Below are 19232 nucleotides of genomic sequence, written 5' to 3'. Positions count from 1 at the left end.
GCACTGACTCTGTAGCTTCCTCCTTAACTGTCTTCCTAGCAGGCAATTTATGTAACTCCTCATGTGGCAGTCTGTGCCCCAGGATGTTGTCCCACCAGGATAAGCTGTTCTGCTTGTAGGAAAGACAGTTAGGTTTTGTCTTCTCCAAAAGTGAAAGCAAACTAGCTCCACGTTACTCTTTCCAAAACAGTTCTGATTCCTTCCTGCTTAAAATTACTATTTTCTAAAATGTCCAAAGATGTTGGTAATAAACAGTTGATTCATTTGCAATCCCTTTCAATGAAAATACAGATTTTGGCATGTGACTACATACTTACCAAAACTTACAAAAAGGAAATGTGTATACAAAGAGTAAGTACTTGTGATAATAAATACTGCCTGTGCTGGAGTTACAGAAACTCATGTTGTTATCCACTATCAGTAGGTAATTCTATTGAGGGATATTCCCAGCAAAGTTTAATTGAAAAAGGGGGAGGGGAAAGAATTCAATGAGAGATCTTACTTGGTATTTGCTGTTGGCTGTGCTCCTTACTCATTTTGCTGTATGTTCCTAAGGCTTGCCTCAGGAAAACTGCCACAGCTCACTCCCCGTAAAGAAGAGCTTAGAGCAGACCTGTACTATCTTACTGGAGTACTGAAGTATCCTAATGTAGTTTTAATGATTCCTTGGTTTCAAGCCAATGTACTGACTCGATACCTGTTTTAATGTAACTTAAAATAACAAGTGGTAAAGAAAAACAGGTATTTTAGCAGTATGGTTAAATTGATGTGGATGGTTAGTATGACTGAAAAGAACAGATCAGTTAATATAGATTGTAGTTACAACTGTCACCATTGTTTTGGACTGTGTATTAATAGAAAGGAATATTACTCATAAAATATTTCTTAATCTGAGTGATATATGGAAGTAATTAGCTTATTTGTTTCTGGAACAGCTCTGTCTCTGCAAAACTTTGTGATATTTTTCGACTCTGAGTTAGAATCCAAACTTTGCAACTTATCTAACATTTTTTTTACTGTTCTGATGTATTTATAGATAAAAGCACAAATTATGAAGTTACTGCACAGTTCACAGTTAAAATATTTCTCTCTGCCAAGAGTGTTTGCATGTCTTTGTGGCAGCTCTTTAAAGGTAGCTGAGTATGATTTGAGCTACAGCTCTAGATAACCTGAATTGTAGCAAAGATAAGATCTAAGATCTCTTGTATGATGACTGGATACTTTTAATAGAATATTTGCAAAGCATATTTTAATATTAAGTTAAGCAAATTTTCACTTTGATGTGAGCTGGAGTAAGTTGCTGCTTGTGAAACAGCAGCTTCAATTAGCATTCACTAAAGAACTATTGACAGTTAACACCTGGTCTGCTGTGCCAAGTGGGAAGCATCTAATGCAGTCTCATATGATTGTTGCGTAATTAGGATTATGATCTCTAATTTGCTTTTAATTTTGTAAATCTAGTCTTATTTCCGAAAGCATTCAGTGTTATGTGTCATCCTGCATCTTTATTATAGGACAGATGAAGTTATTGATGTTAAGATTAAAAAGCATACTACTATCTAATTTGAAAAACAGCTTCTTTTCATTGGGTACTTAGCAAGGAAATTTGGACATGGAGAATTTACAAATAGGTCTCAGAGTTAGAAAGTCTATGTTCTTCCCATACTTCTTATGAGAAGGAAACAAATAATGAAACCCCCCCACCCCCCAAAAATAATGTTCATGTATACGTGCTGACAAACATACACAAATGACATTGGGAGCAAGCGTAAATGTTTCTGTAATACTACTGAGAAATAACAAAGGAAACTGTCTATTTGTTGGTGCTCCAGAACAAATTTGGTGCATCCAAGGGTGATAAAGGGTACTGCTAGATACTCCCTCTTGCCTGCAATGTCTTTTGACCCGTACTGGTTACGTACAAAGCCAAGGAGTGTTTCTGCCTGCAATGTTTTGTAACAATGCTGTGTGAGTCTGTAGTTATATTGGGAAGATCTTTGAGACTTGGCTGATCTTTTGGAAGATCTTGCAAAAAATAAAGAGGAGGGGAAAAATAGTGTAAGCTTCTAGTGAGTTACTGAATTGACAGAAATTCTCTGATAGCGTTTCTGATTACGTTTTCTCAGAGGAAGCTTTTTAAAAAATTTTTTGATTAGAAGTTTAATAGAAGAAAAGGAAGTGTAATCAAGAGGTTTTGGCCTGTAATACAGTAATCATATATGCTAGACATATTTTAGGGTTTGTAGGTGAATATACTCTGTGTATGTGCAATGTGTGCATGTATTTGTGGTGTGTTTAACAACAATTAGAATTAGAAACATAATCTTAATAATTGAGAGGTATAGTTTTCCTTCTTAACTCTTCATTTTCCTTCCGCGTTTCAAGATATCAGCAATAAAATTCACCTCATGGTGCCTGACACTTTGGGTATAATTATGTACATTTTTGAGATAATGTAGAGAGGGAAAATATCCAGATAATCTGGAATAAGAGGGGCTTTTCACAGAACACTTGCATAAATTTGCCTGACTCTTTGCTGAGAAAAGAAGAAAAAATTACTTTGAGAAATGTCTTTAAATCATAGTCCTTAAAAGCTGATGTTTTAACCTTACATTTGAATGACTGTTACTTTTTCCATCTTGTTTCAATATGCCTAAATGCAAACACATGTGGAAAATGTTCTTTTGGCTTTTATCAAACTGACATTTAAGTGCATTTTTTTCAACCTCGCTAACATTTGTGGTAAAATATTTCAAAGCTATGAATCTTGCAATTTGCCTATGCATTTTTTTTCTTCTTTCATATATTAACATTTGGTACTCATAATCCTAACCTGGTTGGAATTACTGGCTTTTTTCATTTGCTGTTTGTTTGGATGAGGTGATTAGGAAAATACTTTATGTGAAATTCTAGTTTGCAGTAGTAAGTGCTTCCATGGAGAGTCACTGTTTTCTGTACTTCAGTAAAAAGAGGAGAAAAATACGATAATTGGCTATTTTCAATTGAAGCAATCATATTCCTAACACATTTAGCTTTCTGTTGTGTTAGATGTACACGGTGCTAACCTGTCTCCAAACTTCCTTTTTTGCATTTTTCATTCTTCCCATCTACTCCCCTATCCGTTCCCAAATGCTTTAATTCCATGCCAAACTAATAAGGAGAAGAACCAGCTCTGGGTAGAGTCAATCATTGCCAAACAGCTGTTAAAAAGTTTTCTCATGTACCTTGGTGATTGTACCTCATTTCTCAAAGGCAATGTATTTCCTCTTTTAGGCTGAATTTTAAGCAAGAGCAACCAATTATAGCTGCATCTCAGTCTTAACTGGTTATATGTCAAAAGACTAAGGATGAAATAATTCATATATATAGAATTGTCCTATATAGGGTTTGAGCTTTGAACATTGAGTTGTACAGTTTAGATAGAGAAATTAGTAATGCTCTTTAGAGTTAGAAGTATGAATTGCTCTTTTTCACCACGGTGTTTATCTTGAAATAGTCTCCCCTTTATTTCAATATCAATTGTAGTTTAGATAATAGAATGTTTGACTCTTCTGGGACTAGGCCTTTTCCTTAAATCGGAGTTAATATTTCACTTAGGATCAGAGCTCTGAGGGCTTCAGCTCGCCTCGTAGCGCTGAGCAGGGCAGGTTGCCTTCCCCAGCCCACCCCGGCGCCTGCCCGCCAGCATCCGCCTGCCGTCGGCCCGGCTCCGAGGGAGCCACGAAGGCGGCAGCCGAACTTCTGCGCAACGGTCAGCTCACATGTTTAACTTTTTTTTTTTTAGTTGTTTCGTTGGTTTATTCCTTGAGGGTTTTCTTTAAAAATTGAAGATAAAATTTGATACTTTTAATGCAGCTTTGCTGGGATTTCTAGTGTTGTTAAAGTAGGTTGTATAAAATGATAATCACTCTCTCACATAATTTGCCTTTAATTCACAGTGACTTCATAGGCATTCTGTCACGGGTTACTTAATTTGAAGAATTAAGTGGATTTTTTAAAGAAATGCAATTAAAAGGATCAAACATCAAATCGTCAGTATATTAGCCCGGTCCTCCTCATAGCTGAACACTTCACCTAAAGCCATATCTTAATATGACCTCTTCTTGCAACTAAAAATGAGTACCTGGGAAGGGTGTCAGAATCGCCTTTAATTACAATTTTTAATTAAAATTTAATTAAAATTCATCCAGTAGCTGGAAAGCATACCAAATCCTTGTCAACCTTCCACTCTAGAAGTTTCCACACAGCCTACCTTCCCACTCCCAGATTTCCTCCAAAGAGGTTATGGGCTTATGTTTGCAACTTGAAACATTTTGTTGAATATTTAAGATATATGCATCTAAATGTTTATTGAAGGTTTTTATACTAGCAAACTGAAGCGCACAATCCACTGGAAATACCGTATTATTATTATACAAAATAACCAGATTTTTGTCTTAAGCTCAGGCTGTCATTATCTGGCATACAGGAGCAAAAAGGGCAAAAATTGTTTTTCCTTCCTCTCTAGCTGTTTTTGGCAGCTGATTTTTTTAAAGTGTAGCTCCCTGCTGATGTATGCTATTGAGTACATCTTAGGTAATAAGCAGATATATCTAAAGATATCCAGGGCAACACACCCTGCTGAAAAACGAGATTATGTTTCTCTACTTGCAGATAAGTAGCTTCTGACATCTGCATCAGAAGTGTTTTCTCCTGGTGCTGTCTATATATGTGAGTGTTATATTTTGGTATTCTAAGGCCATTTTACTCTTAAGAAAGAGTTTTTTGAGTGTTTCTTTTCTTTTTTTCTTTTGTAGTCTAATTTGTGTCCAAAAACTTAAGAGAATTACTTGAACTCTTTTATTTCTCCTGACTGTTCTCCTATTTCCTTATGTCGTCTGGCTATGTTGTAAGGAACATTTTATGTGCTTATTTTAATTGTCAGTTTGGTTTTGAAACTACAATGAGCCAAACGTGAGTGTATTTGATGCTGTATAACATAGGACAAGAACGTAGTCCCTGTTTAGAGAAACCTCAGATTTTGTGTGTAAAGCAAGTTCCTAGAGTGGGGTATTGATCCAGGAGAGGAATGCCAATCTTTAGGCTGGAGAATAGCCTTGGGAAATCACACAGCCTTGCCGATGATGTTTTTAGATACTGCGGTGAAAGATAGTCTGAAGGAAGATTTAAAGTAGATCTGCTAATATTCATAGAAAAGTCTAGTAACTAGCACTGGATGATATCATGCGTTAGTGAGAGAAAAGGTATTTTTGTTGACTGCTTTCTACCCTGAGGCTGTTGCAATTCTGCACGTGTTGAGGGAAGGATGATACATTCAGGGCCATGAGGTTTGCCGGGCCTTGAGAACGATGAGCAACGGCTTCTGTCTGAGATGTCAAAAAGGGGACTGGAACAGGGGTGCAGAGAGCAGGTGAGCTGGTCCCAGGGACAGCCGAGGCAGGTGATCTTTGTAGCTGTTTGAGGGGCTTAGATGTGAAGATGAGTGACTTTAGCTGTATAGTTATAAAGGAAAAGATGTATTTTAAGAGATGCTATGAGAAGGAATAGTGTAGGACTTGAACACGGTTTGGTAAGAGAACACGGGCTATTCATAGTCATGCTCAGGTTATGCATGGTTTGAGTGGCAAATGGGGCTGTGAAATTGTCAGCGGAGAACAAAAAAGGAGCGAGAAGGGAGAACTTACTGGGGAAACTCTAGTAGCTGTCTTTAGTTTACAGGCAAGGTATGACATCTCCAGGAGGAGTCTGGGGTTGGATGCAGCCATCCAGTTCAAAGTGCCTTTCAAAAATACGCCTATGCTTGTTATATGGTTAGGAATTTGTGAAAATTTACTCTCATTATTTGCATTCTCTTATAAAATAGCTTCTTTTGTTACCTTCTAAATAAACCTATTTCCATACTTTTTTAACAGGCATTACTTCTCTCAAATGTGAGCTTACTGAAAAGACATACCTTTCTGTATCAAGTCCAATTAGCAGTCAATTGTGCAATTAAAAAAAAAAAAGAAAAAAAAAAAGAACAGGCAACTAATAGAGTGCTATCACCTCTAGTGTAACTGAGCAAAACATTAATGTATCTTTGGTCAGTGCTATGGTTGATCAGCAGTGTCACAGCTGAAAACATATGCTGCTGCAAATGCAAACTTGTTTTTGTTAAAATATGCTGTAATGTGGTCAACAAATTCATGGTACCAAAAATAGGGGCCCCTCTGTATAGTGCTGATCGTGGGATTTATTATTCTGTTATTTAAGGTAATGGTATGTTGCTAGGTCAACAGAAGGGTCACAGTTCTCAGATACAGCAGAGCCTTAAGAAATACTTGGAAAGACCATCAATTGCAGGACCTGTAACAAAAATATTATTCAGTCTAGCTCATAAGGTTCTAATTTTCTTGAATTATTCTAAGTGTGATAACAGCTTACTCCCAAAGCACACACAGAAGCTCTGTTTAGCATTCACTGGCCTCAGAGCAGTTTCTACAGTTGAACTTCCTTCCTTAAAATGGGGAGTTTTATAAAAGCAAATACCGTGTTTCTGAGGAGGTGCTGGAATGAGAGAATCTTCTCTCTGCAGACCAGACAATGATAGTTTTCCCATGCCTTCTACTGGCATTTTGAAAAATGTCCATCTAAATGTTGATTTTTCTTAAGACAAAAAGCAATTGGTATTCTTAATTTTGAGGTTGTATTATGAAACAACATAGTTATTAGACTCTTGTGGATTAAACACCACAGTTTATATCCTCCTTTTGATATGACGTGGCAAATGGTCAGCAAAAGTACTTTCCTTGCATTTGTATGAACTCTTATAGTATTTTATATAACAGCCCCTTAGAGGTGTTGAGTGACTGTCTTAATTCAAAGAAATGAATTAGGGCTTTTAATGTGCAGTCTGAAATAGTGAAAGGCAGTGGCCATAGTTTGTTTGCCTTATTCCACTAAATAATTGTAGAATAATTTGTTGAGGTTATTTTTTAGACTGTATCAGCTGTCACCTTGAAATCTTGATATTAAGGACAGTGCTTTTAGGCCATTTGCTTCTAGTTTTGGTTTGGTATTTTTTCTAAGTTCAGATAACAGCTTTTTCATATGTTAGACCTTTTTCATTTAAACTACAAGGTGAAGTAATTAAATACGTTAGAACTCTAAATCTAGATGAGTAAGTATGTCATTTATTACTGTCTACTAATGCAAAGTGTAATGTGCCACTAAATAATACAGGCAATTGAAACACTACATGCTTTCAGGTAGAGGAATTAAAATATTAACAGACATGCTCGTTGATATACAAAAAAAAGTGTGGGCTGTGCACTACACACTCAAAATGATTAAAAACGTAAAATGTCAATTAAAGAAAAAATATCGCCAAAATACTAAATTGGTTCATGATGGTTTTGTATGTCTTTGCTTGAGAAGCAATTGTTATGAGACTTGTTGTTGTTTTTTCCCCCTCTCAGCTACTTGCTATCATTTGAGGTTTCAATTGCTTGACATGGAACTGGTGGATAATTAGTAGTGTGGATAGCTGTGAAAAGCACATGTAGTAATTTAGTTCTTGGTTCTTTCTAATTGCCTGCCCATCGGTAGTTTGCTAGGGTGAGTAGCTCATTATTCAAACATTTTAAAAGGAAAGTACTGCAGAAATGAAAATGCTCTTATTATTAACACAGTATTGAAAATCAAAACCTTTTCAATAAACAAGTCACTCTTTGACAATCTGTCCCAAAAGCCATTGTTTACATGGGAGAATGAGCAGATACAGTTCATTTTTTCCCTCTGTCTGAAATAAAGATGTATCAGTCTGTTTTAGAAAATGTTAAAGTTGAAGACATTTAAAATATGTTGAAATAAAATAACAGTTTGTCTAAATGAGCAAGCTTCATTGTTAAAGGTAAATATCTAAAATTAATAGATTTTAAAGACAAATCTATGCTATTAATTAGGGTTGACCTTGAGGTCGCTTTAAACCCCAAACATGCCAGTGAATTCATACAGTATACCTTTTAGCTTGCCTGCAAGAGTACTTCCTTCCAAGTCTAGAAGCTCTGTTAGTCCTGCTTTTTAATTCTCTCATTTTGAAGTGTGCTTAGAACTTAATGGCATGAGGCAGTGTTTGAGCACCGTCTCCCTGCAGTTTCCACAACTGCCTTGTTCTAGCTGACGCTTTTCTATAGCCTGTGACTATACTGGTCACAGAAAAAAAACTGGTTCTTTAGATGCTGTGGACAGAGGTGCAGAAGGTATCATGGACAAGAAATTGTGTCTTCTGCAACTCCATCTGGATGGTCTTAACCCTAAAACTTGATCCCAAATATGAGGATAGGTATTTCCTTTAAAAGCTAAAAGATTTGTTTTAGTGTGGAAACCTAGCAATACGCTACTGAATGCTGCCATTCAGTGTGAAATGTAGGAGTAGCTACAAGCTTTACAGGTTAAGGGTGAGATGGTGCTATTACTAAATTGCTTAGCATTTTTTTATAATAGTGAAATAGGATTTTTTCTTTTTCTTTTTCTTTTTTTTTCCTTCTTTTTCATGCTGTCTTTCGGGAATAAGTTGACAGACCGAAATGTATGGTAGCAGATAGCGTATATAAATTGTCCTCAACTTCTTTCCAGTCCATTTTCAATATATATCTCTGAGCCATTTGGAAAAGGAAAAATGCTGAACTTCACAGTTCTACAAATTACTCTTTCTCCTGTTCCTTCATCCCACCTCAGATAAGGTAAATGACAGGGAGTAATTCAAAACCTTAACTAACACTTGTCCAAGAAACTGTAGAAGTAGCATATTTGAAGAGTTAGAGGTTAAAGAGGATAAAATATATAGAAAGTAAACATTTTCAGATATGTGAACCTAAAGTCTTTTAAATTTTGCTCTGCACCATATGACACATAATATTAATGTTTAAAAATCTGAATTGTCCTGTGAGAACTTGTGTCAAATTCTGAGACCAATTTCATTTGTTTAAAAGAAAGTGTATAAATTTTAGTGCATCTTAGCAAGCCACTAAAATTTTCTTGACAATATTATTTTATATCTTCAGAACATTTAACAGAAACCAATAAGGAAATTGCTATTGAATCACTAAGGTACTAGTACCCATGTTTAGGTGATGGTGGTGGGGTTCATGAAAGGATTTAATAACGTCCTTTTAGGAGACCACCTGCTAATGAGGACAGTTTATTTATGATGTCACGAGTCTGGCAAGTATTTACTAATGACAGAGTAAAAAGAGTGCTGTTTAAGACCACCATTTGCTAATAGAGCAATAGTATCCCAAGAAGAATGTTTTTTCAATTAGGCTTCCAAAGGACATTCCTGTCGAGCAAACCAGTCTCTTAAGAAACTTTAAGTAAAAATCCCCAAATGGAAATACAGTTCAACTCTGTTTCTGTAAATCACTTGTAAAACTAATGTATTGTTGGTCCCTTAAAACAGGATGACTCTGTTACTTCTTAGCACTAGGCTTTTTTAAAGTCCATGCCTAATTAAGTATTGCTTTGACTTTTTCACTGACTCTATTTTGACCTTTCTGGAATGAAAAAAAAGTCAGCCTGTACTGCTTTTTCTTCCTGTCTGTCTTTTCTTTGACAAGTCCATTTTCTTATTTTACTGATAGTTAAATAAACAAGCAATTCACTTAAATAGATGTTATTAAACTCATCACTGTCTCTTCTAAAATAAAAGTTGATGTTGTCTCTGAAAAGACACTTTTACTATTTTTGTCATATACTATGAAATAGGTTTTGCAAAGTGAAATAAATGTTTTGGAAACAGTTTAAGGGATATGTTTACATAGCAACATGAAGTATTCAAAAACTTATAAACAGATACTGTCTTTTCCATCTCTTCTCACATTACTAGTAGATTTGGTCATAAAAGTTGTTCACCTGTCACAGTGCAATATTTCATATGTAAACTTAAAACAGAGCACAGTTGCTTGGGTTTAGTTCATTTGGAAATACATCCTGGATCACCTTCATCTTCTCACTGAACTTTTCATTCTGCTTCTAGGCTTTACTGGGTGGGATGAATCTCTGAATATCTTCATTTATATAATTTTTCTTTATATGAGAATATATTTTATTTATCTAAAAGTTAATTGCAGTCAAGCTTATGCTTCAGATGATGTGTATTTGAGTTGTTATTTAAATGCACAACCGTAAGATGAAGGACTCAAGTTGATACCACACACTTTGCATTGTAATTTGGACAGAGTCTAAATAGATCTCATCTTCCACCATGTAAAATAGCTAATGTATGTGAATTTCCTGTTTGCAAATAACATGATGTCATCCACTTCTAATTTTGATATCTTCTTTTGCAAAAAATGTAGAATTTTAACTTTTTTCTTCCCTTCCCACTTTTTTTTTTCTTTTGACAGATTTGAAGAACTTGTGAAAAAGTTCAAAGTAGAATATCATGCTGGTGGCTCTACTCAAAATTCCGTTAAAGTGGCCCAGGTTTGTTCTTCCTTAAAAATAGTTATTTGTATAAGATACTCAAAGTGTTGACTCTGAATTAACTTGATGCTCTGTATAGCCTGCTGTGTTTCTTATGAGTGTTACTCAGTGGGTGCATACAATTCTGCTGCCCACAGGATGTTTGGGGAATTTTTTTGGACATGATTTATTTTGAAGTTTTGTTTTTTATTCTTTTAACACGGTTTTTATTAAGGTTATATTTACAGGTACTATGTGGGTGCAAGCACGCTGGGTCATGTAGATGACAGAGGCTGGAGCACATGATGTCTGAGGAGAGGCTGAGGCAGCTGCGTTTTTCCTTTAGCCTGGAAAAGAGAAGGCTAGGGGCATGAGGGCTCTAACTGGGATCCAGTTTTTGGCTTCAGCTACCTAAAAGGGGGGAGAGGAGAGTTTTAAGGCAGACGGAGCCAGATATGCTTCTCAAAGGTCTACAGTGGAAGGGCAAGAGGGAAGGACAATGTCCCTGTTTGCAGTGAGGGGTGTTCTAATGGGATATAAGGAAAAAAGAGTGGTTAAACACTGGAACAGGTTTCCCAGAGAGGTTTTTGGATCCCTGTCCGTGGAGATTTTTCATAACTTAAGAGGACAGCGCCTTGGGCAACCTGACCTAAATTTGAGACTAGCTCTGCTCTGAGTGGTGGGTTTGGCTAGATGACCTGCAGAGATTCCTTCCAGCCTACATTGTTTGTTTCTAACCACATTTATCCTGTAGGAACTTGGAAGTTTGTTCATGAAAGATCAAACTGTAAAACCTTTTCTCAATAGACTCTGGCTATGAGTATGATGAAGAACAGTAATGAATTGGATTCGAGGTATATTTAGTTTGTTGGGGTTTTTTAATATATAACTAAAATATGCCTTTTGTCACACTACTCAACTATATTCTTGGGTATATATTTTTAGATGGTGTGATATATATACAAATCCTACAATGAAAAATGTACAAACTGTATTTATAACCTTTTCTTAATGATACTGGCTTATTAACTTCCAGACTGCCTGTGTAATTAAAACTTATTGCCAGATAGCATTAAATGAACATTTGGAAGAAATTAGGTTAGAATATAACAATGGTGTTGTTCCCCCCCTACCCCCCCCCCCCCCCATAAAAAAGAAACTCATTATAGTAATACTAACTGGTTCTTTATATAAAAGAGTTGCCACATCTAGTGTCTCAGAGCTGGACTCAAACTAGTAGATATGACTGATGTTGTTTATGGCTGTTAAATGGAGGGGAGAGTGCAGGGCAGGGAGACCATGAAGTAAAGAGCATAGTTATTTAAATATCTTCCCAGTGTCCCTAAGGCTGCAAGCATCCATGAGGAAAGATGGTTGCTCTCTTACTAAGTTCTTCATGTTTCTTAAGTCCTAAATCTCAGAGAATATTTTTGGTAGAAATATTTCAAAATGGAGAGAAATAAGAAGTACATATTTTACTTTATCTAACATTCTAACTCTGAATGGTAGCGTCTTTTAATTACAGTCAGTTATATACAGTTTTTGGTCTTGATTTCAAAAAAAAAAAAAAACACCTCTTCGTTAGGCAAACTAAAAAGCAAATTGTTGGATTTATTCTGTGTCAGAATCACCGTTGCTCGACCCATGGGCATGGTGTTGTGGTGGAAGGCTGTTGATTGCATTCCTGACAGCTGATTAGAGGTCGCCTATTTGGAGAGAGTTCTGCAACTGTTTATTAGCTCAGAGTCATGATGCTCTGCTTCCATTCCTGCCTCCAAGTTACAGAGGTACAGAAGCAAATGTGTTCGGTAGATTCTGAGTTGCTAAACTTTGGGGTGTTCAAAGAGCCCAGGATTTTATCTGCATCTCTTCTTGAAATGGCCTCTTTGACCTCAGGCAGTTTATTAGTTAGCTATGTGTCTGACACTTGGATGTCTCTTAATCTAGCGGTCAAGGTGTTGTTCAGTAATAAGGCTATGAAGTGCACAGAACTTGCATTGCTTCAGAATTCCTCTCTTTCATCCACTCATGTAACTCAGGGTTGTCTATATCAATGCTCCTTTCTTACGGTGATAGGATTTTGAACTTTTCCCTTTGCCTTGACTCTGAGCTGGAAGCCTCATTCAGCTCCAGTTGCCATCTGGAATTGAATTTGTCTCCAGAAAGGTTGTAATCTCTGAGTTTTTGTTTGAAATAAGACTGCAACTTCAAACAGCTGTCTGTGAATAACATAATAAGAGACTTTAAAAGAGGGATGCGAGGGTGAGGGACAAAGAAAAAGGAATTCTGGAAATCTTGAAACAAGCTGTTATTCTGTAAGCTATAGCAAAAGAACAAATGTGAGGATGGGGAAAAAAAAGTAAAAATATAATCCATACATTAAAACTAGAAATTCAGGAGGAATCTTTTCAACAATTTTTGTTGGAATATTGTAGGGGATAGCTTTATATAAAGCTGTATAGCTTTGTATAACTTAAATATAGATATCGATGTATTTAAATTAGTAAATAAGCATTCGGGAAGCCTGACTGGTCGTTGGAAAGAAGTAAAGAACCAATAAATAAGCTCAGAGCTTAGAGCTAGCCATCTCTACAAAAATGCATGCAGGGAAAGAAATCCTAAGACCACTTGTATTAATTTCTCAAGTCATGTTACTTTGCGCGAAAGGCTTGGAAAAATATGGTAACAACTATGAGAGGCATAAACTCAAAAAGTTTGTTTCAGCTATTTTTGAGAGTTTAAGAGTCTCTGAGAGTAGTGGGGTTTTTTGTTTTTTTGGTTTTTTTAAAATCCTTGCAAAACTGACTGTAATGAAACCCAACTGTTTGGGTAGAATGGTTGCAAATCAGCAAATGGCCTCTGAAGTCTGGTAACTGCTTCTTTGAAAGTCCATTTCTGAGTGGGAAGAATGTATTAATAAGTAGTGTGGTAGGAAAATTAGAGACCAATTAATGATTGGGATTAAAAAAAATGAATTTAAGAAGCAGTTAATAATTAGGGTCATTGAATTACTTATGTTTCAAATTGTCTGTTTCTTTATGGGTCAGAAGAGGAACACTATGCTGAAACAAAAATAAAGGCAGAATGGGTGGGGGCATTTAGAGTATTTGTTATGTTAAAAATGGAAAAACGAAACTGTAATAAGCATGCTGGGATGGTGTATGGTGATCATTAGCTCTGTCATGTATTCTTATGTATTTCAGATGTTTCTTTCAAAGTTTTTCTGTCATGTCTGTAAAGATGTTGAGATCTACTCAGCAAAGACTGTATCTCTGTTCTTTAAATGGATAAGCCAACTTCTAAAAAATAATTTAAGAGAAATGAGAAGGCTTAGAAATATTTTATTTATCATGCGTGAGAAATTTGAGATGATAAGAAAGAAGCAACACGAAGAAGCTGTGAGTTCAAACAAAACAGAAGAAAATGAAACTTAAATCATGGGTTTTGGAACTAAAAGTTTAAAACAGCATCAATCATAGTGGAAATGAAGATTTTAGTGTACAAAGAATTAACTAGAAGTGCAGTCAGGTTGTGAAGAGTAGAATTATTTAGATTTTTTTTAGCAATATTAATGGAAAAGAAAGCTCTGAAGTGCAGCCTTGAAGTCAGAATTTTACAGGTAAGGTACTAAAGAGAATCTTGACTTTTTTTTCCAGCTTTGTCTTGCAGTAGAACAAAAGCAGAACGTATGGCACACTGAAGGGGTGAGCTGTGCCTGGAGGCATGGTGGGAATCAGAAAGCTGAATGATGTCTGTCCAGAGTGGGTATTATGTGGGCGGGGTTTCTCAGCAGGGTCAGAAAAAGGAAGAGGTGTGGACATAGGGACAACAGAATGGATGTTTTTTGAAGAAATGCTCCCCAAGGGCTATGTGGAAGTAAAAAATAAAAATCTTGCTAAGTGACAAACATCTATCAGAGGGAAAGCTGTATAAAAAGAAAGATCTAAGTGCTGATGAAGCCAGCTATTTGAGAAAGTGATTTGGAAGGAGTGAGTTAAGAATGATTCTGTTGCAAAAGAAGTCCACAAGACTCTTGAATTGAAAATTAAGAGGGTGGAAGATTATAAGTGATAAAGGAGCAGTAACTCTAAAATATCATGCTCTTTTGTTTTTCATAAATGTATTTAAAGTACAATAATTTTTTTTTAAATTTCCAAAAAAGGTGAAGAGGAGTACCAAGAGCAATATAGAAGTAATGAAGAGCAGTACTGAAGCCAGTGAGACTAGGATGTTTATGTTCAAGTCTTCTGAGCATATGCTGATCTTGAAAAGTGAGAAAGTTGAAATGATTTTGGCTTGACCTAACTCATGTTGGGAAGGAGGAGGGAAAAAAGTGGTTGATGTATTCTAGAAATGACAGTAACATGCATAAGAAGGAGAAGATAAAAGAAATGAGATTGTCATTTAGTCTTTCATTAATAAGTTTAAGCTAACAGCCAGTTATGTCTTAGAAATATTAATTCATATGATGAGAGAAATACTGACAGAAAGAAGTGAGGAAAACAGAGACAGAGAAGTGTCTGCGTGTGTGCGCATGTGGGGAAACGAAATAGTTTGTACCAGAGAACAGGAAGTGACTCCTCTGGAAGGAGAAAAAGGGTATTGCCTGAAGAAGAAAAGCAGTATAAAAATCACAGTTTTGCTCTGATGCTGTGTCCCTCACTGTCCTGTCCTTGTCACGTTTTTACTAATCTGCTTTTCATTTTCCACTTTCATCTTTCCTGGGTGTAAACTAGTTATGCTGGAAAAGAAAAGATGGGTAACCAGAGCAGACTGGGTACTCCTGAGGCCTTAAGGAAAAGTCTTATTGAGGTAAATGTCTTTTCCTTTTAGAATTTAGTACTGAGTGGAAAAATTGGTCAAGAAAGAGGCAGGCCAAAAAGGATGGGGAGAGGGGAGGAAGCCACCCTTTCTTGGGTGTAGTACAATATAGAAAACAGCTGGAATCCAGAGTATCGATAAATGTGCAGGCAAATTTAGACAAGCTACAATCAGAGGTGTTATGTTGTTAGGCAGGGCTGTTCCCCTCCTCCCCAAATACAATTTTAAGATGGCCATATGTAGATATGGGATCTTTTGTGTGTGAAAGATTGGCTTTCTGTTTTATTTCCAAATACTGTAATTTTAAAGTTCTGTGTTTATCTGTGGCCTTTGTGTCTGTCTCGTTTAAGGAATTTGATTACTGAAGAGCTTAATCCGCTGGTGAGGGGTTTCAATAATTTCAGACTTTGCTGGATCAAACTTTATCAGGTGTTAATCACTGAGAATTGATTAATGATACATAGGAAAATGAGGACTAGAGATAAGAAACTGAATTGCTGTAACTTAGCTTCTAAAATAGAAACTAACATTTAACTTTCCTGCTTGGTGATCTTGGCATTTGAATTATCCGTTTATATAGACTTACTGTTTTACCTTGTTTTTAAAGTTGAAGTTATGATGCATGCTTAGAAACAGGGAGAAGTGGGGGTATCTAGTTGAAATTGCAATGTGCTGCTACTCTGACCTTTACTTGTCTCATTAAATTTTGGCTTTGTGTCTAATATGATATGTGACATCTTGCTTTAATCTGAGCTCTTACAATCCCTCCAAACGATTGGATCCATTATATTAAATCTATAAAATATGTATACATGTAACTGCATACAGTTCATAAATAATGTAATGTTTTAGAGTTCTGCCAACAAACTAAATTCAGATTTGTGAATACAGTATTTTACTACTCCTCAGCTTCTTTCTGTAATTTTAATTAAGCCTATGTGCCTGTCTAGCCACAGAGATTGATCTGGAAAGAAAAAAAAAAAAACTGAGTTTTTTTTAGTAGTGCTAGTGACTTCAAAGCATCTAAAACAGCTTGCATGTGCAGACAGGGCATGTATTACTGACCAGGCCATATTTGCATGCTTTTTATTATTGTTAATTTTGAGTTTGGCATGCTGAGGTTAGAACTGTAAGAAGTACAGTCTCTGAAGCTTTATCGAATTCAAGTGCTGATTTTAGATTTCAAGTCTAACCTGCTGGCATTTTATAACTTGGATTTTAAATAACAGCACAACCTTGTCAATGAATGCAGAACATACTCCTTTTTTGTTTTTCTGAAAGTGAGTGTAAAGAATGGCACATTCTTCATGCTCAGTATAAGTTGCTCTTGGTTTCTTACTAGCTTATTTTCATTTTAACAGTTCTGCTATTGCTGTGGATCTAATGTAGCTGTTAGAGAGAGCTCTATTCTGTCTTATTCATCCTTGAAAGAACTGTAAAACTCTCATTACACAATTTTTATTACTAGTGATGTAGTGTGAACTTGGAAGAACGTAGCTTGACACCTTTCACGTTGAATTTGTAGGACTGGCAGATAAGAGAAAAACGTCTTAAGATACAATTCTTGGGAAGGCTTCATACAGATACTCTTGGGACTTCACAGTAATGTTTTTATAATATACACCTCAGAAAATAGTATTGAATTCATATTCTTTTTTCTACATTACCCATTGCTATCTAATTGTACGATTTTGTTATTTGTGGTTATACAATATTTTTGAAAAAAAACCTCCTGCAGTTGTTAGATGCTTCAGTAAAGAAGCTTGATTTAAACTACATGTGCTTATTTACTTTTAATAATGTGTAGAATGGTATAGTTTTTAAAGTGAGGGATAAAAATATGATAAAATAATACAATGGTAATTTACGTTGAGCATTTGAGTCTCACAGTCCTCTGTAGTTATTATGGAGGTACAACACTTTGCCAATATCAGCCTATATTTCAAGGAGTTGTAGCTTCATCCCAGTTTTTTATTCTTCAGTGATGATTAACTGGATCTGTTAATCTAAAATGATTGTGCTTTTCAGCATTCTAATAAACTGACAAATCTGAGAATATAATTTTGAAAAATGAACTGATTCATGCTTGTTTCTAAAAGGAGATGTAAGTGATGAAGACTTGGATGGTTTTCAAATTTTTGCTAGTTGTGTACTATATATACTAGTATATATACTATATATACTATAGCTGTATACTCATTTATGTGAGTAATTAGCCAAACCGTGGTATGATATTAAAAATACTTGTCCACTCGGTCATGTTTGTTTAATCTGAAAATAATCTATAAAGCTACAAATTTATCTATGAAAAATACTTTCAGGGAGAACTTTATTTTTTAAAAGCATAACCTGTAATCTTGTAAACATACACTAGATTCATTGGGTCTAGCTGCATGCTTAAAATTAAGTTTGCATGTGTTTGTAAGATAGTGACCTTGGCTAGATGTTAGCTATAGTGTGTAATCTACAAAGTTCATCACACGTTAGCTCTTCAGTGTTAACTTGTTTAGTGATTTCCTCCTCACTTTCCCATCATTCAATATAAATATATAAAAATGACATATAACTAACAGAATTAATCTTTTCCTCACATATGAAAACTGCTGGGTTACTTTTATGCAATTAATTAGACTGAGACATAGCAGGAAGAAAGGTTTGGCTTAGGAGCAGGGCTCAGGTGGTATTGAATGTGCATAACTAGAAGGGAGGTAATAGAAGAGTTATCAAGGAAGTCACCCCAGGCACGTTCTCAATTGTCTTTGGAGGCTGATATAACTTTGCTGGACCCACCATTATTTTACAGAAGCCATCATGCTATGAACTGGAAATGTTCTCTGTTCTTCTGGCTGTGTGCTTAAGTTCACTTGTGCCACAAAAGCCTTTCTCCAAACACTTTCTGGAATGGTGCTCACAAAAGGTGCAAGCAAGTCCCCTTCTTCCTTTTACTTAGTGAAACAGGACATGTAACTCTATATCCTTCTGTTGACAAAAAGGAAATAGATAATTTTTTTCAGAAGAGGTAGGCTCTATGCTTTCTGAACCATTTGGGACAGAATCTTAAGTTTCTCAGTTGGTTTTGGCCTTATGCTCTGTATTCTTTAAGCAACTTCGTTACATGCCCCTACTCAGAGGGGTTTGGTGGCCTCTGCAGACATGTGTTTCCAATATTTTCAATAGTTGAGTCCAGCTTTCAAGAGGAAGTATGAAAAAGCTCTCTAAACCACTTTCTGTTTTGTATGGTTCAATAAACTTAGGTATAGCCTCATCTTCTGTGCCAGAAAACAATCCTAAGACATGTGTTTCCTTCTGTGCCAGCTCAAATCTTTTTCTGCTGTGCCCCGTTGGTATAACATTCCTCCAACATGAATTCCTGTCAGTGGCAATGCCAGCACACAGTGCTATGTTGCAAATGTGAATACCAGCTTCTCAAACCTATTTCACTTGAAAAAAGATAAGCAGAGGAAGAATTTCAAGTAATTTTTTTGTATATACCTTGCTAAACTTTATATGCTAGTGAACCTCTTAAATAACTATCCCCAATGCTGTGGCCACTTCTAATAAGTGAGACTTGTATTCAGTGAAGGTATAACAAAACATGCCTTAGTGCTGACAAAAACAGTCATTTGATTAAGTATGGCTCTATGGAAATATAACAGTGGCTCTTCCCACTGATGTGAAGACAGTGTCCCATTGTCAGTGCCATGGAGGACAGTGTCATGTGCCCGTGACTTGAATGCAATATTTCCTAAGTTTTTCTTCTCAAGGGCACTCTATCATTCATGTGCTCTTCCAAATTAGCCAGAGTCAAAAACCACAATGATGATGTCTGTATTGCTTTGGACAGAACAGACATCCTTTCCCCTTCAAAGGATAGCATGCAGGTTGGGAAATTTTGGTATAATGCATTAGCTGGTGTGGCACAGATATTAGAAAGATTCTGTAGTATTTATGAGACCTTCCTAGATTTT

The 19232-nt window shown here is 36.0% G+C and overlaps 1 protein-coding gene across 4 annotated transcripts in view; it reads left to right on the top strand.

Annotated features, from left to right (window-relative positions):
• ADK (adenosine kinase) overlaps positions 1-19232 on the top strand; it is a 429583-nt gene that overhangs the window by 200578 nt on the left and 209773 nt on the right. For all 4 annotated transcript variants that reach the window (XM_064513861.1, XM_064513860.1, XM_064513858.1 and 1 more), the window contains exon 4: positions 10386-10464. In XM_064513861.1, coding sequence (XP_064369931.1) covers positions 10386-10464 — 79 coding nt within the window. The remainder of the gene's footprint in view (positions 1-10385; positions 10465-19232) is intronic.

Source organism: Dromaius novaehollandiae, chromosome 6 (assembly GCF_036370855.1).
Source record: "Dromaius novaehollandiae isolate bDroNov1 chromosome 6, bDroNov1.hap1, whole genome shotgun sequence".
Classification (NCBI taxonomy): Eukaryota; Metazoa; Chordata; class Aves; order Casuariiformes; family Dromaiidae; genus Dromaius; species Dromaius novaehollandiae.
Note: the sequence above shows the minus strand (reverse complement) of the source record. Positions and strands in the feature narration are given on the sequence as shown.